The 26887-nt window shown below is 48.3% G+C and overlaps 1 protein-coding gene across 14 annotated transcripts in view; it reads right to left on the bottom strand.

Annotated features, from left to right (window-relative positions):
• Positions 1 to 26887, bottom strand: part of PTPRF (protein tyrosine phosphatase receptor type F) — a 400395-nt gene that overhangs the window by 41831 nt on the left and 331677 nt on the right. For 5 of the 14 annotated variants that reach the window (XM_062617270.1, XM_062617271.1, XM_062617275.1 and 2 more), the window contains 8 exons: positions 23548 to 23853; positions 20424 to 20617; positions 14021 to 14047; positions 11689 to 11806; positions 8840 to 9418; positions 8116 to 8213; positions 2077 to 2330; positions 1300 to 1390 (listed from right to left, as the gene is read on the bottom strand). In XM_062617270.1, coding sequence (XP_062473254.1) covers positions 1300 to 1390; positions 2077 to 2330; positions 8116 to 8213; positions 8840 to 9418; positions 11689 to 11806; positions 14021 to 14047; positions 20424 to 20617; positions 23548 to 23853 — 1667 coding nt within the window. The remainder of the gene's footprint in view (positions 1 to 1299; positions 1391 to 2076; positions 2331 to 8115; positions 8214 to 8839; positions 9419 to 11688; positions 11807 to 14020; positions 14048 to 20423; positions 20618 to 23547; positions 23854 to 26887) is intronic. The other 9 variants (XM_062617274.1, XM_062617276.1, XM_062617278.1 and 6 more) reach the window with 6 other exon arrangements.

Raw genomic sequence — 26887 nt, 5'->3', positions numbered from 1 at the left:
AAGCGATTATCCTAATTTTACAGACGGAGAACAGAGACACAGGGACATTAATGTAAAAAATGCCCAGTAATTTTGAATGTCAAATTGAAAAGACGTTGGCTTGTTTTCTTTTTAAAGAAAACTTAGCATTTTTTCTATAGCATTGACTGTACCCAGCAGGGCTCCTATTGACTTTCTCTGCAGCTGGGCATGCTTAGGCTTTGTAAATGAGGCTCCAGGATCTCAAACTGGGCACTCTAAAAAACTAGAACATACAAGACAGTGGCTGCTAATGAAAATTTTGTTTTAAATCATTTGCCCAGGGCTGAGTGAAACAGAAATAGAAACCAGTTCTCTTGATAGCTTTCAACCACCTAAAGCTCATAACGAAGCCATTCTTTCTAATCCTAGTCTTCTATTTCTTACGATGTTTTCCAACTTCTGCAATGAAATGATTCAGGAGGCCTGTAGATGATGGTTCTCCACCACACAAGATCCCCCAACACACTGTGAGCTGGGACCCCATGGAAAAGACTGCAATCATGTAATTAAAAATTAATGATAAGCAAGGGCTGACTTACAGTTTCTAATGCTTTGTAATTTCCGAGTACTTCGAGTCTGCAACTTTTTGTTTTCTGAATGGCCCTTCTCTGTGTGATTTCTTGGATTTTTTCCTTATTACTTTGGGGCAGGGAGTGCAAACAGGAAAGAGCGAGCCCACAGTCCCCTTGTGTGGGACTCTCCTGACACCCACATCTGCTGATGTTGGCAGACTGCCGCACAGAATAAGCTGCTTCTTTGGGTGAATGGGCTGGTGAATGCCGAGAGCCTTTAACAAGCAAGCATGAAGGGGCCTTTGCAGGTTTTCTTAAATACTAGAGTTCACTCTTCACCCAAACTGTAGGCTTAAGTCCAATCCAGAGAGAAAAAAGCCTCCTGACAGAACCACAGCTTAATAAACTGAAAATAATACTTCTTTCTTCTAGCCTGTTCTCAAAATCAGCATGGTTGCTTCAGCTAAAAAAGGCTGAGAAGAGTGTTCATCCTGAGACAGGATCTGTCCTGAGCAGAGCTCTGAAATACTCAAATGTGATCTGCTCATTGGGCACATTCTGGGAGATGTCTCCTCTCTTGCTTGACTCCAGCCTTCTTCCTACATGCTGTCACCAGCCAAGAAAGGCTGAGTGCACTGCACATCCCAACTCTAACATACAGCCTGCACCTCTATCGCTGCATCTGTGCTACTGCCACGAGGCCTGGGCAAAATGTTGTTGGCTACCTGGGAGCCACTTCCATCACAGCAGCTCTACAGTCTCCTACCTGGTCCAGCTCCATCTCATCAGGTGTTCGCCACCGAGCAGTTGGGCTGCTGGTGCTCTGATCTGCTGGCACAACCACGATGTAGTACCACCTGGGAAGGAAAGAAACCATAAGCACTGGACCCTAAGTCATCTCTCTGGCAGGTCGCCAAACAATGTGCCATATGCATCCCAGGGACAACCTGTTCCTTTCCCTGCCCTGGGTTCAGTAAGGAAGAGGCTGGTTTTCCAGCAGCACCACAGAAGAGAATACTCCTGTTAGCACTCATTAGGTTAATGAAGATCTACAGACTCTGCTCCAGAGGGTGGTGTAGGAGCTGTGAGAAGGACATTTATATAATCGGATTGTAGCAAGAATCCTGGGGGAATTGTGCTTCAGCACAAGGATACCACAGTAACGAATGAGACTTCCACAAACTCCCTTTTTAATCTCCTTGAGGCTTTAGGCATTATTTATTTAAAGGATGTTACACAGCATCAGAGAAAGTCCCTCCTGATCCTCAACTGTGTTTTTGCTGGTAGCATCTGGAGTGTACCCACCAGGGTGAGGGCAAACTGTCAGAGAATTGTCTTAATTTTATTGCACACAAATATTTGCTCAGAAAGAGCCAGCAGCATGATCCCCTGTTACGAGTAAATGCCTGGCTCTGTACCACAGCCTGCTCGGAAATTCACTCCTAGGTTACAAAATCCAGAGGCTGGCAGAGGTCTGCTCTGCCTTTTTTCCCCCATCTCTAGCCCCCCCACTCTGCCTTCAATGCCCAGGCACGGCACCTACCTAACCGGCACAGTGGTCTGGACTTTGGGAAGGGTGAGTGTGAATTTTCCTTCCTGTATGTACTTGTTTGTGGCGATGGGTTTGCTTTGCAAGACATCAGGAGCGGTGCGGATTGAAACAAGATGCTGGAGCCCTCCAGCACTGCTCCCACGGTTCATTAGCACAAAAGAATAGTCCGTGTCTGGCTGGAGGTCACTTATGAGTTTCTTCATCGAGTGGCCGTCCACCTCCACACTCTGGCTATTGTACAGAATCTGAAATGGGAAAAAGACATGCTCATGCAACCGACAGCTGCTGATGAAAACTCACACTCAAAATAGCAGCGTTAAAGATGACAATTTGGCTCTGGGCTTATCCTCAGGTGGTTCGACCACTTTACGCTTCATAAACAGCCATAAATCTTTAGTTAAAGAAGAGCAACCCCCAGCAGAGGGTTGAGCTGTCCTCCCTGTGCCTTATAGTGATGGAGCAGAGAGGGGGTCATCTCAGCAAAGCCTGGGTGGCTGGTGGCAATGGTGGGGCTGGTGGTGCCACATGCACTGCTTTTCATTGTCGCTTTGGGGGAGGAAGCCAGATGGCTGTGCTTTGCCCTCGTGTGGAGATGGATGGGTCTTTGTTTCTTGTCTCACGAGGCTACAACACACAATATGCTTTTGGTGTAAAATCCCGTCTGCTTTAAATTGGTGTCACTTCTGTGTCTCCCAGCTCATGCCTCATGGAATGATTAACGCAGACTATCCCCCTCCCAGCATGACTGGGGGTTACATGCCTCACCAATGATCCAACAAATCCTATGCAGAGCTATAACAGAGCTCTGCAGGTGTGACATCCCGTTGTTGCCATGACAACAGATGCTGCAGCCGTGGGCAAGAGGTTGGAGCTGCTTTCCCCTGCCATGCTTGCAGTAGTGCAGGGCAGAGCAGGGCTGCTGGTGGCACAGGCAGTGGGCAGCCCCCATGCACAGTTTCCTGCCTTGGGCCCACTGGCCCCTCAGCTAACAGCATTTTCTCAGTCCCCTGCTGCAGATAAGCAGGACCCCCATCTCCTGTCAGGCACAGCAGCCATAGGCGCTGCTGTATTAACTGCACCAAATGTCCCTCGTCTGCTGTGAGAACCTCAGTTCTGATCCTACTGGAACAACTCCTGCATCCAAAACCGACTGCCTCTGGAAAGCCAGAAACTCAAACAGTTCCTGGAGACAAAGGCAAATGGGGTGTAGAGAACCAGAGAGACCAGAGGTTGTGCCCCAGCTATGATAAAGCAGCATGTTTCCTTCCACCGGGCAACTGTCCAGCTGGATTGTGGATAGCAGTGGAGAGACACAGCATGCCAAAAACTGGCAGAGCTGCAGCATGTTAAATCACGGCAGCTATTAGGTGTTACAGGCAGAGACCACACCATAAAATGTGCTCCTTCCAACAGCAGCCTTGGGAGAGAGCAGACAGCTCTGTGGAAGAAAAATTACTTGAAGTAAAACGGATTTTTCACCAGCTGAGCCCACCATTCAGGCTGATACAGGCAGCAAGGGAGGGACCAAACTCTCCTTCCAAGTCACCTTTTTAGCAGGTGGCAGAATGTTGCCGGTTCGCTGGCACAAGGGGAGCTCATTAGCACTGCTCTAGTATTTTGTGGTGAAGCAGGGAGAAAGGTGGCCCTGCAAAGAGGTCTGAAGGACAGTGGACCGTAAGAACCAGGCTAGGCCTGGAATTTGCAGCTCAGCTTTTGTCTTATTCAAACAGTGGTGTGCACAGCATACTTCAAACCTTCTTTAGGTCACTTTGCACAGAGGTCAGGATAGGAAAAGAGCCCCAGCTTTTTTGTTGCTGAGAAGAGACTCCCAACATGTAAAAGAGCCACAGTGAGGAGCCAGCAATGGAGAAGAGAAGCAACCAATCTCATTTGTTGACATGATTCAATCTTCAGGGATGAACTATAAAAATAAGTATCAAGTACTAGAATAACACAGGTTTGCATGGACACATCCCCTGCACTGGCTGCCCCGTGCTCAGGAGAGGTAGGATGGCTAGAGGGAATGGTTCTCTGCTGCGACTCCTCTTAAGAGATTTTCTCCTGGGCTTTAACGCCTTTCTCCAAAGACATGTACACCAGATTGGTGCTGAAGTGAGTGAAAAAAAAAGGAAGTATAATGAAGAAATGCTTCTTACAGCACTAAATATTGGATACTTAGCTGCCAGGTTTCACCCTGCTCTGACACAGAAGCAGGAACAACAAAGACAGGATTGCTAGACCTCAAGTCATCTCGGCAGCTTTGCTGTCTGTTCCAGCACTACCCCTTGCAGGTCCAGACATTCTAGATGAGAGCTAATCAGAGGTGTCCTGGGGGAACATGGAACCTCCCTTCATGTGCTCCAACAAAGACTTGAACATAACCAAGCTTCCAACATTAAGAGCTACGCTGAAAGGATGCAAAGCCCACAAAGAGTTCCACTGCCTCTCAGATGAGATCGCTCATCACAAATTCTTCTCTAATAAACGGCTTCTGTGCGTGCTCTAGGGAAGGTGCTCACCCACATATGAGCCATCTCTGTGGGACATAGCTGTTCTCCTGGAGTGAGAGGAGGAAGAAGAGATCATTGGGTACGTCAGAGTTTCTCTGCTTGCTCTGCACTGGAATTGACCAGGACACAGCCTCCAATTCAGTCCTGACATTAGATGATGATTTTTAGTGCCGTGAACAACGGCAGTGAAATTGGCATTTGCAATGCTTTCCCGAAGCATGCTCCACCATCCCCCCTTTTCACAGTTCCTGCAACAGTTCTACGTTCTTTTACCTGCCATAACACATTGTCTTCTCCAATCTTATGCACCATTAGTTATGGCCTCTACACAAACCTTACGATAACATAAGGGCTCAGAAACAGTCATTCGTGTGCAGCTGAAGATGCCCGGGAGCTCAAGCAGGAATGCTATTTAGAGGTTGCATCATGGCCCACTGGTAACTACTTAAGTCAGCAGCAAATTTGGCCCAAGGGCTCTGAACTGCCAAACATTGCTGACTAGCCCATGGATTGCTGTAAAATGTCATTTGTGCTGCTCTTACCCACAAGAGAACAACTGCAAAGCTAGGTGGGTCCAAATGTCACTCCTGAAAGTCTGCTGCTTGATTTCAAGGCAGAAAAGAATGCATTAAACTAAAAGATGAAAAGACACAGTGTGTGCAACACTGGAAAAGATAACGACTTGATGGAGAAGTAGACAAGGCTGCTTTTTTTTTGCGGGCAGGAGTTAATTACTACATTCCATGGGATACACTGTGAGAAAGCACTACCCAGCATCCTCAGGATTATTTTCAAACCTGTATCATAATGATTTTCAAAAGCTGCTGTTCCTTCTCCCCATTTGTAGAATACCTTGTGCTGCTGTCTTTAACCAATATGCTCCCCGTCCTACTCTTAAGTTGAAGAATGTGTCTCAGGAAAGTTCAGTTTCCCCAAGGAGAAGGTTGCATTTATCTTGCACTTTCCATAAAAGCTCCAGAACAGCTTTTTGCAAGCACACTGGAACAGAAAAGGAATAGTGCCTCTCTTCCACCACAACTGCTGGGCAACATTTTACAAGGAATTTGTCTCCTGGACCAGAAGAAGCTGTGAAAATTCCCCCAAGACAACTCAAGCCTTCATTATTGATTTGGTGGCAATGAAAATTTGTAAGGTCCCAGTTCATCCTCTATTAAAAAAAAGCTCCAGTCCTGCCTGTGCCTCACTATTCATTGTCAGAACAATACCTACTTTAATTAAACCTGTTAAAGTAGAATATGACACCCTTTGAGACACAGATTTAGCATGAGACTGTTTATCAAGTGTAGATAATACTAATTGTTCCCATGGAGATTTATCTGCTATGCTAGTTACAATATTAGGCTCTGGCCTCAGCACCCCGTGTTCCTGAATTAGAGAAGAGAGGTGAACCCTGTTTATAAAAATACAACATCCTGAAGGTTAGGGATTTCTTTTGAGTAGCACAATCAATGACCTGGAGCTGACCCCCTCAGCTCCTGGCCTTGACTCGTGTGTCTGCAAGCCTGGGAATATTAATAGAAAGAAGACACTATTAGAGAAATATCCTTCTAATACTCTTGCTTGCATGATTGCTCTTCAGTAGCAAGTAGCTAAAGCCATCTGCTCCTGTGTCACCTGAGGGTTAACCGCAGCAGGGGCAGATCCTGAGTCACAGTCTGCTGCAAGACAAGGCATCAGAATTACATCCTTGGCTCCTGGCTACCTCCAACCACTCCACAATCCTCATGTGGCGGTAATGCTCCAAAGGTCACACTGTCCCTTTCTAGCACAGTGCTGTCAGATAGAGACATGGGCTTTGTGTCACAGGAATAAGGCAAGATGAAGCAGACTGCAAAGTAACCAGGCTCTGGGAAGTTACTTGCGGCCACATATCTGAGCAGTGATCCTAATGCACTCTACGCCTGGGAGAGCTTTGAATACCACGAGGTCTTCACAAAAGCCTTGTCTGCTTCAGCTAACACACATGTTAACAAGTGCCTGCTATTGATCATGGTAATTCAGCTTCAGGATTTAAACAAGGAGAGCTAGTAACAAGGAAGGGAAGGTGCTCACACACTTTGATGTTGATGTAGTTAAAGACCTTCCCCTCGTTCCCCTGGCCATGGATCCCCCACAACTCATGCAGGCATTTCATTTTCTCTTTAGGCACAGCATGGCAGGGTGCATGTGCAAGGAGGGAAGTCATGCTGATCCCACCCCTGTCCACCTTTGCACGTAGCTGCTGAGACCGGGTGGAAAATTATCTTTGGTGATGAGACATGTTGGTTTTGTTTCTCAAGGGAGAGGAGCTGAGATCTGCAGAAATTTCCACCACACTCTAGTTTTCCTCCTACCTCAGTGTTATACACTGGGGAGCTGACTAAAGAAGCAAGACATCAGGTTGTAAGTGGTGGATGACAACTACATCCAGAACTGTGTTGGAGAAAAGAGAGCAGCAGCCATTCCTGCAGTTCCCTCTGCACTGACACATCTTGTGCTGCTCACACCTCAAACACCTTCTGGAAGGGTGATGATGCTTCTCTCCTTCATTCCCTTAGGTTATGCATCTGCCGCACTGCTCTGAAGTAACTCATAAAGGCAATCTGGATGTTTGAGACAGGACATGTTGCAGGAAGAGTCACTCTAAAGTTTAACTCTCTGGCTGGTTTTCAGACCACCTTGTCCTGGTGATCTCTTGCAACTGAATCACGTTTATAATTTTTTGTGCTTTGACTCTGAACCGGGCATCAGGACAAGCTTGTGTAACCACTGTTGAGGAGCTACAATGGCCAGCGTGACTAGTAGGTCCCAGCTGAGTGACTACCAGGCAAAGAGATACTTGAGAAAGCTGATGACGGAGTGAAGCACTGACTGGGGTTGTGTAAATAACCGCTGCAAATGCGCATGAGAAAAGCATCAGTGATTTGGGGTGCTGGACCAGTTTCCATTTCCCTTCAAAAAGGCAAGTAATTCGGGGCACTATTAAGGGAGGAGTGGGCATTTAGCAGAAGTTGCTATGCTCAAGATAGGTTCCTAACTGGATGGTGAGAAGCCAGAAACACATACTATGATCACTGAGACAACCCCATTCTCTGCCCAGTGCACGCCTTCACTGCTTGGTATTGGCAGTGTGTGCATCAGCCAACATTATTCACTCCTGCTTTGTTACCACAAGCCAAGTGCTTATTGGCTATTCCACAACTGATCAAACCAGAAAGAAATCAACAGAACTACACCACCTTCTGGCTCAAGAAAAGTGAGAGGAAGGAAAGCAAGCAGCAATATGCTCTACTGTGTGCCATGGTTCATGCACAGGTGCTCAAAAGCAAGAGCAGCTACCTAACTTGGCCTTGGAGATCGGAGCTCCACAAGACTCCAGGCCAGTGAGCAGTATGACCCTGCTCTGCTCATCTCTTGTCTAATGGCTGGGAAACATCATGTGGCAGGTCAAGATGCTGCTTTCCGCTGTCCTGCTCACTGCCACAAGTGGAGCTCCCTGTTCTCTGCATCCCACTCTTACCTTAAAAGGCACTGCAGATTTATAGGAGTCAGGCACTTCCCAGCTCAGCAACACAGATGTTTTCATGACGGCATTGACGCGGAAGTTCTTAGCAAACACTGAAATGAAAAACAAGATTTTTGGGCACTGTAAGACCAAGTCAGGAAGGAGCCAGGCAGCAGCTCGGTTCCAAGTCTCTCTTTATCTATCTCAGCATCAGAGGTCAAACAGTTCAGCTACAGCATAGAAGTGCGATGAGGAGAAAAGAGCAGTTGCATTTTTACCAAGTCTCCAGTCTCCAGTAGAGTTTTACTTTTTTACTATAATTTCCAGCATCACAGAAAGGAAGTCATAGGCTTAACTGTAGTGTTCCTCTCTCCCTCCTCCACTCACACTCTCTTGGCCCTTTGCCGTGATCAAAGAACAGTGGTGCTCAGGTACTGGATCTGCAGATCATCCTACCCAGCTGCCTGCTCCAGTTCAAGCAGGAGCCTTTCATGTACAGACAAAACATCAAAGTGTGCCTGTGGATCAATGAAGGCGATTAAGCTACCACCAACGCCCCTCTTCCCCAAATGGCAACTTTAAGGAAACCTTCGCTGAGCTTCCCCTCGCCGAACTCGTTTTAGACTAGGGAGCCACACAGTACCTGATCTCAGTAAGTCACAGCAAGGGGGAGCCTAGCCTCATGAGCTGAAGCAAAGGCCTCTTGCTTGCTGATAGGGCTTGTTAGATGGGCACTTACCTTGCTCAACAGGCATTGTCCGGGACTGGATGCTGGGGCTGAGTGGCCCAACCCCTTTATTGGTGCGGGCCCTCACTTTGATGTCGTAAGTGGTATCAGGCTTCAAATTCATCAAAGTGATACTTGTGTCCTTGGTGATATTAACCAGGTCCTGCTGGCTATTTATGTCCCTGTATACCACTGTGTAGTTGACTATCTTGCCGTTTCTTTCTGCTAAGACTGGAGGGTCCCATGCAACTTCTGTGGTTGAAGTGGTGAGACCCACCACACGCAGGTTCTGTGGGAAGCCACTTGGCACGTCTTCTGCTGTAGTGATCTCCTTCTCAAACTCTTCTCCTGGGCCAGCTCTGTTCTTGGCAGACAATCTGAAGAGGTACGTGGCCCCCTTGTGCAGGTTGGTGACAGTATAGTGATGGTCTCTCTTCCCGAAGTCTATCGTGTTCATCTTTTCCTCATCAAGACGTCTGTATTGCAGCCTGTAACCCAGCAGCTCCCCTACCATCTCCTTGGGTGGGTGCCACTGGATGAGGGCTGTGTTCATGGCTGTCGTGCTAATCATCATGGTGGGCTTCCCTGGGACTGCAACATAAACACACAATGACCATCTATAGCCTGGAAGGAGGGCAAGGAAGGACCGCTTCTGTGCTGCTCAGTCCAAGAGGATTGAGGAAAGTGGGAAAGTTCAGACAACAGGGTGAAGAGGACGACAGACAATTCACATGGATAGAGGCAGACTGACCCTAATCCGGTGATGAGGGAAGCTGGAGCCAGCCAGCTCTTGGCTGCCGTTTTCCCATGTGCTGCCATCTAAACAGGCAATAAATTCTGCCATATCCAGCCCCAAAATTCATCCCCTTTTATAGGAAAGATTTAAGGTACCTCAAAGCATCACATTTAACTCAGAGAAGATACGAATCCCGTCCTCCCAGTCAGTGGTCTTCAGACACTCCAGCTAGTGTGCAGCACCAGGCCACGCTGGCCTCAGTGCACTGTACCACAACAGACACACAGAAGCCCAAGTCCAGCACCCTGATCTGTCTGGAGGCAGACAAATTTCATCCTGAAACCTTGCAGTTTTACCATCTGCAGAGGCAGCAAGCAGAGCTGGGTGGGCTGTTTGCCATCAGAATACATTTTGGTTTAGCTGATGAGCAGATTCGTGATGTCAGTGTCGATGTGAAAGGTGAACACAAGTGTTCCACAGGATTTTGCTTATGTTGCACAAGTCAAGGGATGTTGTCATCACTGGTTAGGAACTGATGGATTTAAATTGGTGGTTTAATACCTTGATCTCCTTCAGTTAAAAAAGGATGTGTCTTCAGTTCACATCAGCTCAGATTTGTAAACAAATCAACTGATAGGGAAGATACTCAGAATCAAAGGGATGGGGCCACTGATATGAAAATGAAAATAGGATTGTAGCCAAACCTACGTAAATAAAATAGCCTTGAACACTTCTGAAATGTATGAGCCCACAGATGAGCATGAGAAAAACGTATTTGACAGAATTATGCCTCGATTTTGCCATGAGAGGGCGACACCAACACTCCCCTTTGAGGTCAAGCCTGCAGACAAGCCTGTAAAAAGGCAGCTCTGGGGGTGGTTCTGGAGATAGCAAGACATACTATTACATTTCCACTGCCAGTGCCATCCTTCTTGCACTCATAATACAATGTCTAAGAGCAGCTAGTATTAAGGGACACATTATTTTCAAAGCTGATTCCAAATATTAACTTCAAATGTGCATCATAACATGGGAAGACCCACTGCGGTTTACAGTGCAACACCGGTATGTTTAGGAAGCTTTTCCTGTTTATAGGACAGCTGTAGCAATGTGATGAGCAGAGCATACATCATGGCGAGGCACAAGGGAGACAGCATTTGAAATTGTGACAGTGGAAACTACCTCTGGAGCTCCCCATATGCAGTGCGGAGGAGACGGCAAGCTGTTCCCTGTTTAAAAGCACCAGGAACAAACGCTCTCAGTTTGCACAAGCTGCATTCCCATAATAACAAGTGGTAAATACTGTTCCTGTGGCTGGTGTGAGGAAGCAGCAGGATTATCAGTTGTAGGACAGGTCTAGTGAGTGGAAATCGTGGTCAAGACAATGTCAATTAGTTGGTGCCACTGCCAAAGGCAAGTTTGACCACATCCGGAGGAAAGCACCTGATGAAATCCTGGGTGCCCCTGCTCCAGGCAGAGGTTCCTGTGTTCCATGAGGCACAGGGTACATGTCTCTGCTGACAGTGCAGAACCAAACTGGCTGTGATCACCAGGACCTAGAAGTTGTGTCCGCAGTATTCCTATGGCAGGATTTGTTGCATTCCAGATTTTACCACAGCTCTAGGAGCAGCTGGGCTCAGCTATGTAATCCTGGGGAGACAGCAGGAGCAATGGCTGGGGAGGAAGCTGAGAAGCACCTCTGAGGAGCCCTCTTGGCCAGGAACCATCCCAGGTGACACTGTAGTCACCATAGGAAGCAAGAAATGGCACTTGTCTATGGGGACAAGGTGAGGACAGGCCATAACTCCAAAGCTGAGGGAGGGCCTGGACTTTCAGGCTTCCTCTTCCCAGGTCTCTGGCCTATGCAGATGAGCTCAAACCCGTGAGTTTCACTGCTCTCTCACAGGCCCTGGCACTATCTGTCCATCTGTTTGCTGTATTTTGCTCAGGTGATCCAGTGGCAAAGCCTTTAAGTAAGGGCCGGAGATCACAAGAGTATGTGCCTCTGTAGCATCTCCAGCCCTCTCGCTTCCTCTGTACAGGTGCCTTGGCCATACTCCCCATGCCTCCTGGGAGGTTTTACTACCACCCCTAAGAGGCTGTGGCATCCACTCCCCACACTCACCTGCCCCTGTGGTGGTGATGACTTTCGGCTTGCTGCGGGCACCATCTCCTTTGGTGGTGTAGGCAGCGACTGTGACGGAGTAGGTGGTTTCTGGCAGCAGGCCTCCAATGACTGTCTCCTGGGAGCACATCCACGAGGCAGAGAAGGGGCAAATGAGAAGAACAGGTACTTGTTACCGGAGTGAGCAAAGGAGGGCACTGGGGTCAGTGTCTCCAACAGCAACACACCAACACACTCACTGATTCACACTCACACATTGCACTCAAACACACATCTTGCACAGAGCCAGCAAACAACAACTGCTGCCACTCCAACACTGACCCACCTCATTTCAACCCCTGCCTCTAACACTTGGCCTTTCAGGGACCCACCAGCAACCTGTGTCAGCAGCTCTGCTCTCCCATGGCTTCTGCCAAGAGGGAGATCTGCTCCAGACAAGGTCCTGTGTGAAGCCTGCGAGTAAGAGGACTGTGGAGCTGTGAACCAGAACAAAAGCCAGTTCAGCTGGCTGGGGAAATCTCTTGGAGGCTAATTTGGGGATTTTTAAAGCTGTCTCTCACAGCAGAGCTGCAGGGAGCACAGAGAGGCAACACAGGCTTGGAGGCCCCAGGCAGGGAGCACCTGCAGTGCTATGGCAGTGTGTTTACCTCCTTGCCAGGCACAGTGTTGAAGTGATGGGACAGGGTCAGCACAAGGCACTGGCAAGACCTGGAGGGAAAACCCTGCACTGTGGGAGGTCTGGAGGAAGGCAGACTCAGCAGGGTGCTAGCACCCCTGCATGCTCTGGCTTACTGTGGGCAGGAGAAGGGCATGGCTCTGCACTTCAATTTGAGATCAAAGAGGGGAGCACCACTCCTCCCTCCTGGCCTCCAGCAGCAACATGACTTATGCCAAGTGCATCTGGCCAGGCCTGCAAACGAGCAAGCACAGCGAGCTCAGCAGCTCTTTGAGAACTCAGTACAGGCACCCCTGTGTGCATCTGTGGGTGTTATGAAAGGGACTGGGGCCGTTTAGCACTAATAACCCATCAGGTCAGGGAGCAAGAGTCAGCCAGGCTGGAGAAGAGGCTGGGGAAGGTTTTTGAAAGGAGGCAGAGGCTCTGGGTTGGTTATTTACCCTTTCAGAAAAGAAGTGTAGCGATGGAGAGGGACAAGGCGCTGTCAGAGGCTGCTTCAGGGGTCTCGTATCTGCCCAGGCTATCCCTGCCAGCTTGAGGGGTATGAGGGGCACTTGTGGTCGCTCTCAGAGCACAGCCAGTCCTCCCACCACTCACTCGCACAAACACGCACACTGTTAAACCTGCTGATCTCCAGTCAGCGCTGCTGGGTCAGGTTACCTGCCCAGGCTTACTCATCAAAATCACCCTGTTACCATCGCGGAACCAGCCAGCCCAGAGAAAAATCAACAAGCACCAACAAGAACCCCGCCAAAATCACCGTGTGAACCAGAGTCCAATCCCAACTCCGCCCCTGCAGCAGATCGTGTGTGCGGGTGAGCGGACGCACAGTCCGATCGGTGCCAATGGACCCGCGGGGGAAGCACTCACACAAAACCTGCAGACTCTGAACATCCCAAGAGAATTCACTCCTCCCAAACCCATGCAAAGAGAAATTCTCACGCAAAAGCATGCCACCAGGAGCAAAGCAAGCGAGCTGAGAGGAGGGGAAGAGAGATGAGGGACGGATGAAAGAAGGTCTGATTGCATAATGTAAACACAGTGCTGTCATGACACACTGCGCGAGAATCCTCCGTGAAAAGCAGGAGGAGAAATGCATTGCGCCAGGGAAGCTCACAGTAGGGCACATAATTGAATTGCTGACTCTAAAAAGGTCATTTTCTAGTTTGTTCCTCAAATTTGTATTTCAAAATTACGTGGGAAAAATTGGATTTAACTGTTTAAATGTGATTGTTTTCCTATTACAATCTGTGTTTCAACCAAAGGTCACGGTTGAGAGTGCAGGTTATTTTTCATGACTACGATCAATGTGGTTTAAAGATTATATATCTAATTTTACCACGTAACTCGGTGGGCCAACTACTGCAGAAAGCAGGATGCAGCTCCTGAGTTGATCACTTGAGCCTGCCTAAAACTGCACTGCAATAAGCTGGAAATACAGATTATAGGAAATGTCAATTGCTTTTCTGCATTTAGTAGCAATCTAAATGCCAATTTTCTCTGGATTTGCTGCTTGTGGAAGGTTTCACAATGTAACTCTCCAGCCTCATTAAAGGAGTGAAAGGGATGTTTTGACAGCACTGTGTCTACGAAATTCACAAATCGATTTACCAAACCCCTCCTTTCCAACCTGGAATACACACAAGTGGTACTTACATGGTCGACGGAGTCCTCAGTTCTCCACTGACGGGGGGAGAAAGGAAGTAGGAGAGAAAAATGGAGACACAGAATTTTAAGGGGCAACATGTAGGAAGGGGACGACAATGACAACAGCAAGGGTTAGCAGGACTGGGTTGGGGGGATTACAACACTTATACACAGAGGATCACTTGGCACAAGCTGTGCCAAGGGAAGAGGTGGCATAGAGCAATTTTCTACATGCTGCTAGCCTGCACAGTAGGTCTGAGATCATTCACACAAACAGGGCAACAGCTTCCTTCTTAACGGAGGCAGAGGTCACCATGTCCTAACTTTGCAGTCCTTTACCTTTCTGGCTTTTCTTTTTTCCCCTTTTTTTGTCCTATTCTGCCTCTTCCACAAGCAGAACAAGTAGGGACAGCATGCATTATCAAGGCTCTGTGGCTGACTGCTGCCCTGCATCACTCACAACAGATCAGTGGACTAATGTCCAGTTTCTGTCCTCGTGATCCTCCAGCCACCATCTCTTGTTGAGAATCAAAGACTTCAACACACAAAACTCAGAGGGCACTCTCTGCAGGGAAGCACCAATACAGCATTTATAGAGCTTCTCTTTCCTGTACCATTTGCAAGAAAATGCTCTGGAGACCTCAGAAAACCTAGAAGTGCCATCTCTTGTAAACAGCTGCAAGAAGCTGAGAGTCTTACACAGAGCTCCACACTAAGCTGATTCTCCAACAAAGCTGCGTGGCTTAGAGCAAGGCTCAAACTGGTACATATACTGAGGAAACAGCTTCTCACCTCCAATTACACAATACCAAATGGCAAACACTTGTTTGGCAAGAGCAGCCCTGCAGGTAAGACTTTTACACAAACTATTTCCCAGCAATAGCTCACGTGGATTCCCAGCCATGGCAGCTCAATTAGGGCTCTGAAGAGGGAACATGCAGGTTTCTGGCTGGATTTGGGGTTCTAAGACATCAAAGTTGCACTGGGGTGGTGAAACTTAGCAGACCTGCCATGCATGCCTGTGGCACTGTTCTTTGTGGTTGATGCACCAAAGGAAGGCTTGCAGAGATCACAGTGAGCTCTCTCACCCAAGGTGACGTGTTCCATCTCAGGTTACTAAATCTGCCTGGAGGAAGCACCGGTCGATAGGTTCAAGCATAGAGATGAAAGTGGAAGATAGGTACTATTGCCCCTGACTCAGTGTGAGCCTTGGCAGGCCTTTCTTCTGAGCCTGAGCTTGCAGCTGTGAAATGGTGCTCAGATACTGACTTCCCTGGGACACTGGAAAGCCCAGCTAATACTGCTGAAGTGCCTGGGAACCTGTGGGTGCAGCAGTAATACTAAATGGTATTAAGGCTACAAGCAGCCTTTTGTACTCAGGCTATTTGAGGTGGCTTTCACAGGCTGCAACCTGTCACAGTGGCAGAGTACTCTCCTCAGCAGTAAAATATGTGGCATACCTTCTAAGTATTTGCTATTCTATTCTCTAAATTCAGAAAGAAGCAGCTATTGGAGAAAAAAAATCTTCTAAGATTTTATTATAGTTCACTTATTTGATGCCATGAGACTGCAGTAGAATTACCCCCTAAACCATGTTAAAATTTAATTTTATTGCAGAGGTCAAGTTGTCCCTAAAGACTTTCTATATAGCCAAAGCCCTCATGAGGTATTATGGTCACCAAAGGACCTCTTTCCACATACATCTTGGTGTTATTTCCAGTGTTGCACGCTTAGCTGAACCCAAGTCACTGCTACTGATGTACTACCCACACGCCAGCCAGCCCACACCGCTGGCAACAGCCACACTCTCTGCCCTGCTGATCTGAAACCTGGCAGAAGTCTTGCTACAGGAGGTATATGAGGCCTGGTAGCTCCTTCTCCCAGAAGTATATTTCTGCTTCAACACCACATCCCTGGTGGATGGGGGCCATGTGGATGGCAACATCCCAGCCTGCCTCCATGTAGCTAGCTGCAGGAGCAGAAGGTTACCCCAGTGCAACAAACAACAGAGTAGACCTGGGCTCAGGAGGCTACTGCATCTGACAGCCCCTCACACCACAGCATATAGTTTATCACCCACCAGGATTTTAGACCAAGTGTTTAATGTTCAAACTCTGCTCTTATGTTTCAGTGGACTTTAATCTTGCATCAGATCAGAGTGCAAATAAATGCCTTGAGAACTGTGCTGGAGGAATAACAGTGAAAAGCCAGGCCTGCATAAATATGTTCAATATAAATTCAGTTTCATTATGAAAATATCATCTGCAGATCAAAACATTTCCTTCCTTGAACTACCTCAATTGCTTCTTAACTGTTGAAGGTTGGTCAGTAAGACAAACTGATCTGAAAAGCTCAGGAGCTGTCATAAAAAGAACTCAGGGCTGTGTGCATGAGACAGGATGGCTCAGGGAAGTGCTAAAGCTAACAGTGTGTATTTATGGCAGCTGCAGTGCCTTAACATTTCATTTTACACTTCAACACCACACAGCACAGTCATGTCGCACCAGGGAACGGCTGTTTTCCCTGTCCATGGTTCTTGCAAAAGGCAGACTTAAGCCCCCTTAAACAGCCCCAGCTATGAAATGTGAATACTGCAGTTTTCCTTCAGATCCTTCTCTCTGCTTCAGTGACTGTGGCACAACTCCAGATGTAAACTTGGGTGCCAGCTTGTGGGGATGTGGAAGGGTCCGAGGGCTCCAGAAGTTCAGGTTTGTCTATTACTTAAATGCTCCTTGGATGATGCCTTTCAGTTTCATTCCACTTACAAAGCAGAGTACATCTCACCTCCGTGCCAGACCCATGCATGACTCGTTCCAAGTAGATTTAAAAAAAAAATCCTTGACAATTACCCAGCGAAAGAGGGAGGCTGTAAATTCCTCTGTGTTATGCCTGGGTGGGCAATGCCCAGGAAACAGGAGTCTCTGGCTAGCCTGTTTTCCTTTGATTTCTGTCCAACAGCTTGAAGTGCTTGCCGTTACTTCTTCTTGCTCATCTGGAGCAAGCTGGTCGGACATGCACTCAGTCTGCATGTTGGATGGAAAAGTGCTGCCTGCAAAGACCACGCAATCTTCCCGTGAGCCTGCAGCCCTTCTTGTGGGCAGTGTGCCTCTCCCCTGCCATGGCTGTTTGCAAAGCAGGAGGAGGAGGAGGTGGCAGGAGTGTCTCCTCCACAAAGCCTGACCTTCTTGTACCCTGCCAGCTCCCAGCAGCAGAAGCACTGCTAAGCTCTCTGAGCAGGCTGGCTCTGCAAAGGGCTCTAGCAAGGCTAAGGTGCACGCTCCATCCTCAGAATGATGCAGGAGGCAGGCTCCCGGTCAAATATGCTGCACAGTTGAGGGCAGGAGCAGTTCTCAGGGCCACAATGCAGCATAGGGTGAAGTGTCCCCTCAAGATGTTCCAGCCTGGGCTGAGAACAATCAGGCTGGCCACATTGCCTTCCAGTACCTGAAGGGGGCATATAAGGATGCTGGGGAGGGACTCTTCATTAGGGACTGTACTGATACAACAAGGGGTAACGGGTTCAAACTTAAGCAGGCAAAGTTTAGATTAGATATAAGGAAGAAGTTCTTTACTGTAAGGGTGGTGAGGCACTGGAATGTGTTGTCCAGGGAAGTTGTGAAAGCTCCATCCCTCTCGGTGTTCAACGCTGGGCTGGACAGAGCCTTGGGTGAAATGGTTTAGTGTGAGGTGTCTCTGCCCACAGCAGGGAGGTTGGAACCTGATGATCTTAAGGTCCAACCCTAACTGTTCTATGCTTCTATGATTTGTTTGTCCATCAGTCTGTCAGTAGGAGGTGAGAGCTCAGACTGGAAGGCATGAGAAGTCTGATGGAGGTAATCAGCCTCAGGCACAGTCACAGAGGGGAGGGAGAGGCCTCAGTTCCATCACAGGACCTTCTGAATGACAGGTTACTTTCCTTAGACAGGAGGCTGCAAAATAGAATGTGATCTCTCCAGCACCAGGGTCCCACTTCTTGCTCATGTTTTCAGTCCTTTCCACTCACATGGTTTTGAAAACTCTGAATCTGTATTATCTGCACAGCTAACATCTCCATTCCCTTTCCTTTTTTCCTTTCATCTTCATTTACTCTCTCCATTTCTCATCTTCAATCAGGAAAAATGATGAGTCAGCTGTAAAACCAGGGTCTTCATACCATCTGCAGGAAGCAGATTATATGGTACATACCTACTCAAAATCAGCAGACAGCCTGGCTAGACAAAAGGAGGAGAGGCTCTGTCTACGTGTTCAGAGAATTTCTTTGGCTCCAGAGAAGAAAGCAGTTTAATTCTCCTCTCGTGCACTGGTAGAAATGTTTATGAATGTTTAGGAGTACTGAACTGTGGCTATATTCTGACCATTTTCACTCTGTGACTTTCAGGGACAGGTGTTCCTTGTGACTCTTTTTGTTGCCTTCCACAGAAAATAACTCTTCCAAGACTACTTGTTAAAGTTCCATCTAGCTGTTTGCAAAGACACACACGGCCGCACTGAAAGATGGCAGCTCTTACAGGGTTCTTCAGCTTCTGGAACAGACATATTTCATCACAAGCACAGGTCATGCCTGGCTTCTCACTCTTTTGGGAAATAAAGATCTCTACTGCCAAGTCAGTGAAACCTCTTCCCTGAAGGGTCATCATTAGTTTATCCCAGGAGTGACATGACTCCTTCAGAGTAGTCACTTTTCTACAACTATCTTTTGGCCTTTGCTTCCATCCAAAAGTTACAGTGGATGAATTGAGCACCACACACACCAGAAAAAAACCATAGTCACAGCACTCGAGAACTTTCCCACATAAATTCACCGAATACGAAAGACTGGTAAGTGGTCTGACATGCCAGGAAGCTTCAAACAACTTGCCTCCTCGATGCACACATTCAAAATAATGCAAAATCCAGCACTCCTTGGAAAGTTTCTGGCACTGGAATCCTCATTCCTGCACATTAACATGGGGTTTCTCTTTCTGAAATGTATGAGTAAGGAGTGAAAGCAGAACTGGCTGGGCAAGCATGAAATGTTTGAAAACACAAACAAGAACAACATTGCCAAGTTCGCCCACTGATGCTTGGGACCAGCCCATTAACTCCAAACTCCAGCTGAACAACACAGCATCAATTGGTCAAACAACACAGAAGTTTATATCCTCCTGGAATAAGTAAAGCACAGTAAGATGCTTTTCTAATGATTAAAATAAAGCAGCATTTGAAGCATTAACAGAGACATGCCCCAGACAACACTGCAAGGACCCTCAAAACATTTTCTCTCTTCAAAGTTTTTCCCTTCCACATTACTTCTGAGTTTTACCCTTCAGAATATGAATGGGGAGTAAAGCTGCCTCTGTGCACTGCACTCCCTACTGACAAACATATAAATGATTCACAGCTGCATTCAGGCCAGAGATCAATTAATCGTTGCAGCTCTCTAGTATTTATATTGGGCATCATTCAGGCAAGCCAGCTCTGAATCGATTACTCGTCGCTTCCAACAGCAGCAGATCCTGTACTTCATTTATACGATTATCTTTGTACAGAACAGCTTGGGTCATCCATGACGAAGGACCCTTGCTCCAAAGAAGAGCTGTATTTCACAACAGACCAAGAACTTCCCCAGACCCTGGGAAAGAAGCAACTACACATTGCTGGGCTGAGCAGAGTGCGTATCTATGCCTGGAGCACTATGAAGGAGCAGGGCTTCAGCACACAGCCAGTGAGGTATCCAGGACATCACATAATTATGAGCAGATTGTTATATGGGGTTTGCAGAGGGCAAAGTCAGAGGGCAGGGCGATATGGGCCTGCAGCTCAATTCTCCCCTGCCACCCCATCGGCCTTTCCTAGACTCAGTTGGTTTCACCTACACTTTGGTTTCAAGAGGCAATGCAAGGTTCAAGTCCCTGCCTTGCAAAAGCAGAAGGAAAGGGAGGCTTTGCTGAGCCACAGGAGGGCTGCCCTGCCTACCATGCTGCGCCCACCCAATGGCACAGAGCCATCCCTGTGTGAAAAAAGCAGGTAGCACTGCAAAGAGGGAGAAACTTTGCCCTGAACATAGTAAGCACAAAAGAAACAGACTTAAGGCCTTAAAACTCTGATGGTTTATAACCTCACTGGCAAAACACAATTTGCTGCAGCTGAAATCTGCACAGGACGTGGCAGGTAGAGAGAATTACATGTCAGAAAGGGTAAGGGAGAAACATCATTCAATACATCATCTTTCCTACAGCAATCCTTTCCTGATTGAACATTTTACCTATTTGTAAGCCACGGTTTAGGGATAAACTGTTTGCCTTGCTCAGGCAGAGCTGAATCTCATGCCTGGCCTCAAGAGGAGGCCAAGAAATACTCGGATCCAGACAGCCCAGCCCTCTGCAGAGAAAAAAGGTGCCATGCCCACCAGCCTGTGGTCCCCATACTGTACCTGTGCTTCCGACAGCATGACGTCCTTGATCACTGGCTGCCCTCGGGGCTCATTGTTTTCCAGCTTCACGTATGTAACCTGGTACCCGCGGATTTGCCCGTGCTGCTTGTTGGAGATGGGTAGCTTCCAGCTCACCCGGATGGCAGTCGAATTCACAGACTCTACCTCCACCTTTCGAGGTGGGGCACTGGGCACTGTAACACACACAGGATAAACAGTTAGCAGATACGACACAACCATTGTCAATCATCTCTCACTCCTCTACCTTCCCTTCACCTCAGTAGAATGACAGCTGTTGGCACAAGTGCCCGTACCTGCCCAGGAGATCATTCTGCAGTTTTCCAGTGTGGCCATACCCCCAACCCTTTCCCAGCAGCCAAGCACTTTTGCTACTCTCAGTAGGAAGGAGTGCGACTGTGACATGCAGAAGCACCTCTAAAAGCCACTGTGCTGGGTCAGACCCAAGGTCCATCTATCCCTCTCTTGTCTACAGCAATAAGGGATCAAGGAAGAATACAAGAATATCGCAGAATATAAGGAATATTGCAACCACCCACAGCTCAGGGTGCCCGGCAGCAGAGGCAGGGGCTTTGAAGCCTTCTTTGCATCCTGCCTGTCACAACATCTCCTCTCAGATCCCTCTGCATATATCTAAACACAGTCCAACAGCCCCCAGGTAAAGCAACTGGGTGCTGAGCCTGCCTTGTGGGGAGCCCTGCTACCTGCCAGCAGCCAAAGTGCACACGTGCTCTTCTCCTGTGACAGCAACAGGTTAATGAGGGGGAAAAGCACCATCCTAAAACAATAACCCAGAGCTCAGAGACAGCAGTCACTGAACTCAGTCAGATAAAGGGGCCTGTGGGAATTGTGACAGCTCTGGGGACTGTATTTCATGCACGGCTAGCTGAATGCTTTTTGATAATAAAATGAAAAATTACATTGCACACAAAATATCAATTTTCTTGCAAGGTGAGGCCCGTTTAAAAATGTATTTATACCCTATTTACCATTTGGAAAAATTACCTCCTTATTACTTTTTGCTCTTGCATTGACTGTGACAAAAATGTCAATGCTAAAAAATGAGCTTCTCAGTTGCTCCTGGAAAGCTCCTTCCGGCTGAAGCAGCTGGGAACAGAGGTGTGCATACCCTGCAGAACACACTGCTGCTACTCAAGTGCCCTGTACTCAAGTGAAGGATCTGGGCTCCATTCTAGCACCTCCACTGCAGCACCCTTTCCACCTTCCACTGCCCTGGAAAATCCAGGGGTTTGGAACCCTGTATGCCCCAATTCTCAGCACAGCAAGAAACAATCAGTACTATATAATTAGGGATGGATAGCTGACAAGCAGACATAATGAGGATTGCTATTTCAACCAACTAGATGGGAAGAAACAGCTACCCAGCAGGTAAGCACAGTTTTTAAGCTGCAGGGCAATTCATTATTTTCCCCAGATGTCCTTCTTAATTGTAGATAATTAAATAAAATAGAGAAAGGAGGAACGGAGCACTTTAGCACCATGAGGCCAGCTCAATGTATGGGAATGAAGGGGGCTGCGCTTGAATAGTTACCTCCTTCTGGCTGGAGCAGCCTACACTGTAATCCGCAATTCACTTAGCGCAGTGACCTTGCACAAGCCACAGGGCTCTCCTGCCCTAGCATGACACCTGCCCACACACACAGTTGGGAGTCCAAGTGAAAAACAAGATCCTCCCTGAGAACCAGGCAGAAGCTGCTTGTCAAGCTCTGCTGGCAAGTGAAGGTGGGAGGCCTCGGCAGGAGATATGGAGATGTTGCAGGGACACGAAGAGATGCGAGTGTGAGCACACCACAGTGAAGAACACTATCTTACCCCATTATGGGAATATGTGCTGTGTCTGAGACCCAAACAGGCAAAGTTCGATTTGTTTTCAGATTCAGCATTTAGCAGTTTAGCATTTTCCTTTCCTTCATCATGGCTATCTACCAAACATCACCATGTCAGAGGGATATGAAATCACTCCTGACAGCTAAGCTGGAATGTCCAACCATGGTGCCCAAAAACCAAGTGAGAGTGCTTGCTGCGACATTTCTGGGGTAGCAGCTTCCCCTGGGCTACAACTCTGCTGAATGAGAACTGAAGCAAACAATAGAGGCAGCAGGACACACACAGACGTGTTTGCCAGCTTAGGAATGCAGGCAGCAAGCATTCCCAGACACTGCTTCCAGAGCCACGGAGACATGGGGGACACTGGCAGCCCATTTAGGGAAACTGTAACGTGCCTGGTTTCAATTTGCTATGCTGACTGAGCAATGCAGAGATGATCCCTTCTTTGCCTGCATGCTGCATCTCTTTCTTCTCCCATTAAACCTGCAGCTTCTGGGGTCAGTATGAAGCCATGGAAGCTCATACTGTCACCCTGAGCTCTGACACTTTCAAAGGAATTGGCTTAAGTCACGATGACATAACTGACAGCCCTGCTAATACAAAGCAATTTCTCTTTAAAGCTGTCGTATCCAGTAAAGTGTTCTGTCCATGTGATATTCTGACTCTCGAGCGGAAGAGCAGATTTATATAATCTGTGGCTTGCCTGGAAGCTGGGGCAGGAAGCAGCTTTCCTGTGGTATCTGCAAGTTTCAGATGGATTTCTTTTGCCCTCTTTAGTTTGCTGGATTTCAGGTCAACAAGTAAACTTTAAGTCCCGATCTCACAATGTGAGAGAAGCCTTTGGCTGAGAAAAATCACATTACCTTCAGTAAAATGGAAAACCTCCACCACCAAACACTAGAAAGCCAAATGGGAAAGCAGTGTACTGCCTCCTCATTTGTGCAGGAAGCACTGCTAACTCACACAGGACCCTTGTGGGACCACACCAGGAGATCTGACCCACAGCCTGGAGGCAACCATATCATATCAAAGCAAGGGCCAGCAGAGCAATTCCCCTACCCCACTCCAGGGCAACCAAGGAGACTCACTCCTTGGAGCAGCTGACTAAGGAACTGCTCCAACAGCCTCCAGTCCTGTTTGAAAAGCACTCCCAAGGCCAATATCCCCACTCCCTTTCCGCCGTTTTCCAGCAGCTCAGCTAGGAGAGTCCTGGTTACCCCAATGCGGTAGCTGAAGTAGCTGTTCAGTTAACACCTACCATCCTCATCAGTGCGCACGTGCACGGGGATGCTCTCCGGTCCTGGCCCCACATCGGTGTGAGCCCTTACCCACACCTTGTACTCGGTCCATTTCTCCAGGTCCTTGATCTCCCAGCTGGAGTGCTCCCGTCCAATGCCATCCACCACATGCTTGGTGTTGTCATCTCCTTCCACTGCCTGGTAGGCAATGGAGTACTGGGTGATGACCCCATTGCGGCTCTGGGCAGGCGGTGGCACCCAACTTACCCGGATGGTAGTGGAGCTGGTGCTTACACACTCGACATCTTGGGGTGGGGCGGAGGGGGCTGGGGATAAATAAATGAAGTGGGGAGATGAAGGGAAATGAGTGGAAGGACAAACAAAAATGCACAGGGAACTTTTACCCAGCCAATGGAACACTGAACATGCACATGGACATTCAGCCAGCAGCTTCCTGGACAACTGCCTGCCTGCCTTGCAGATCAAAGATGGCACTAGGGGCAATTTGTATTTGAAAGCCTGATGAACAGCATGGGGACAGGAGCGCTGTTCTGCATCAGAGAACACCTCTTCCCAAAGCAGTTCTGGACACTCACTTTACCAAACACAACAAATGGCAGTAAGGGAAAGATCATGAGAGAGAGACTGGTAGGGAGAAGAAAGATGCTTTCAGTGAAGATCTGAAGCAGATGGAAACCAGAAGAGGTAGGAAGCTATAGAACGCAAGAGTGGCAGAAGGGAAGCTCACACACCAGATTGTATGAAGGCTTGAAAAACCTGCTCCTAGTCAAGTGAAGGAAACAAAAGAAGGTAGGGAAAGTAGGTGACTGAGGCTGCCTGGAGTGTGTCCAGGCAGGGTTTGGAATCACAACCATCATCTGTGAGCAGCATCCTGACCCAGGCACCACGTGGAAACAGGAGATAACATGGTTGTGCTGCTTTGCACACGTGCCTAGTGTCTGGGACCAACTGCTTCATGCCTGTCAAACTGGTTACCTGCCTCAGGAGCTTCCTGGCCTATGGAGCTGTACAGGGGAAAGCAGGCAGGTTTTGTCCCCTCACAAGCAAAAAAACCATCTGCAGTTTGCATTAATTACTAAGCCCCAGCAGTGTTAAGTGGCCACAGGGAGAGGAATGGGAAGTGGGCAGTGGATGCTTCAGGATGAGAAGCAGTTGGCTGCCACACAGCATTGCTGGGGAACAGCAGCAAAACAACTCTGGTGGGTGAAAAGAGGGATCAGGAAAGAAGAGACAACCTGAACAAAGCAGAGCATCTCTAGACAATTGCCTGGTTCATTCTCTTCTCCAGCCTTGCAGAACTGCTGTCCTGTTGTAACAGGGCCCCAGCAACATGGGAGCCCTCCCACAGCAGCAGCAGGCTCCTCTCCTTTGGCCTCACTGCCCAGCAATGCTGCAGACAGCATGCTTGCAAAGAAGGCAAGGGTGGAAAGAATGAAGAAGGAAGGGACCCCCACCTGTTCAGGGAAGGCACACGGGAGATGGGTGCAATCCCAGGTGCTTGCACAGAAGAGAAGAGCCCTAAGCAGAGAGAGCAGGGCACTCTCACAAAAAATAGCACACACAATTGCTTTAAGGTTAGCAAGCTTCTGGCTTGCAATAAGGCTGGTACAAGGTATCTTGCTTTGCTATGGCAGATGAAAGGCTGCTTCCATTCTTCACTGCACCCAGAAACCTAAAAAAGGCTGAAAAAACACTGGTGCCCTTCCTCATGCTGCAGTCCTTGAAGCCATCAGTGCACCAGAGCCAGCCTTCCTAGGGCACAGTGACAAGCCTGCCACCCTCACTGCCTGCACAAAGGCAAACACAACCTGCATTACCCAGACAGCAGCAGGGACCTCAGATAATTAAAGCACCCAACAATTGTGCCTTGGCTTTGTTGGGCACAGGTTGGTAGTGGGAAAAGATTTTGGAAAGCTGGGGAGAGCAGCACTTCCCAATGCCACTGGTGACCTCTGTTTGTAGAACACGAGGCCCATTTGCTTGCAGAGACATTCACAGGCTGCCTGTAACTCTTTGTGCCCACTTCAGTGCTCAGGGAGGAGGGCCCATCTCTGACGCCTGCACTGAGGTGTCTGGAGAGAGAGAAGATGGAGGGAGAGTGGGCAGTGATGGATCTGGAAGAGATGATGCCTGAGCAGAATCAGACTGCTGCTATGGGAAAGAGAAGTCAAAGCAGTGCGTGGAAGGGAAGCAAACAGTCGCTTATGTGAGGGAAGGCTGATCCTGCTCTGCCATCTGGTATACAGGAAGGGAGCAAGGGTAGAAAATTAATCCTCACAGTCTTTTTGGTTAATCAGCAGAGAAGTGGCAGAGAAGAGAGTAGGAAGACGTAACACCAAAGCAACACCAAGAGTGAGCTCAGAGAGGGCTGAGACAAAGCAACTGGTCAGAAGGGACAGATGAGACATAAGGAGCTTGGCAAGCCTTTCCTTTGCCATGGTCTGCAGAGAGCCCATTCACGGAAGAGATATGCTCTGGCTTTGTTGCTCCACAGCATCACTTAGGATGCAGCAGTGAACTTCTCCAAAGGCAGCTATGGCTGGCAGGGTGGGCAGGTAAAAAGTTGACTGGGTAAGAGTTATAAACATGACGTGCAAGGCAAAAAACTCAGATTAACATGTAAAGAAAACAAAATAAAACTTGGTAACATGATCAGGATCAACTTAAAATGCATAAGGAGTGGGACTGTCCCTCCTGGGGCCAGCAGACTGGGTGGCAGCATGCACCCACACACGTAGAGGTACCCACACTACAAACCTCTGCTGCCCCCAGGCTACTCACACCAGCCTCCCCTGCTGGTCCACAGCAGCCCTGTGCACCCACCCAGCCCACCTACTCTGTACGCTAGGGAAAAGGCAGCCTCAAGACCCACCTTTGTATTTTAAGCGAGAATAGCATTTTAATGCTGAGGCTTTATGGGCTCTTCTCCTGTATCACACTGCTTGCCTGAGGCAGTGCAGGCTCTTGGAAAACTCCCCCATGCTCCTCAGGCCCGCAAAGCAGCACTGCTTGTATGCTTTGCAGGGTGCCCAACAACTAAGTAAGCAGCTTAGCAGGAAAGACAGCCCAGAGGCTTCTCAGAAGATGGGGTCTGAGCTGTGCTGCTTGAAGGGTGCAAAGGGGCACTGCATCCATCTGGCCTTCCTGGAAAAGCACCCCTATCACTCCTGAGCAGGGATGCCACAAGAAAAGCCCAGCAGCAGCAATGCAGATGTCCTTCTCCAGCTCATTAGCGACTCACTAGTGATGATGTGCCTCCTACCTTACGGTGACTGGTTTGTTAGGGCCAGGAATAAAGCCTGAAGACAGGCTATTTGGAAAGCAGGAGCCTGACTGCTC

Source organism: Pezoporus occidentalis, unplaced genomic scaffold (assembly GCF_034315485.1).
Source record: "Pezoporus occidentalis ecotype Australia unplaced genomic scaffold, CSIRO_AGI_Poc_V1 ctg194, whole genome shotgun sequence".
Classification (NCBI taxonomy): domain Eukaryota; kingdom Metazoa; phylum Chordata; class Aves; order Psittaciformes; family Psittacidae; genus Pezoporus; species Pezoporus occidentalis.
This window is presented reverse-complemented; position numbering and strand designations above follow the sequence as displayed.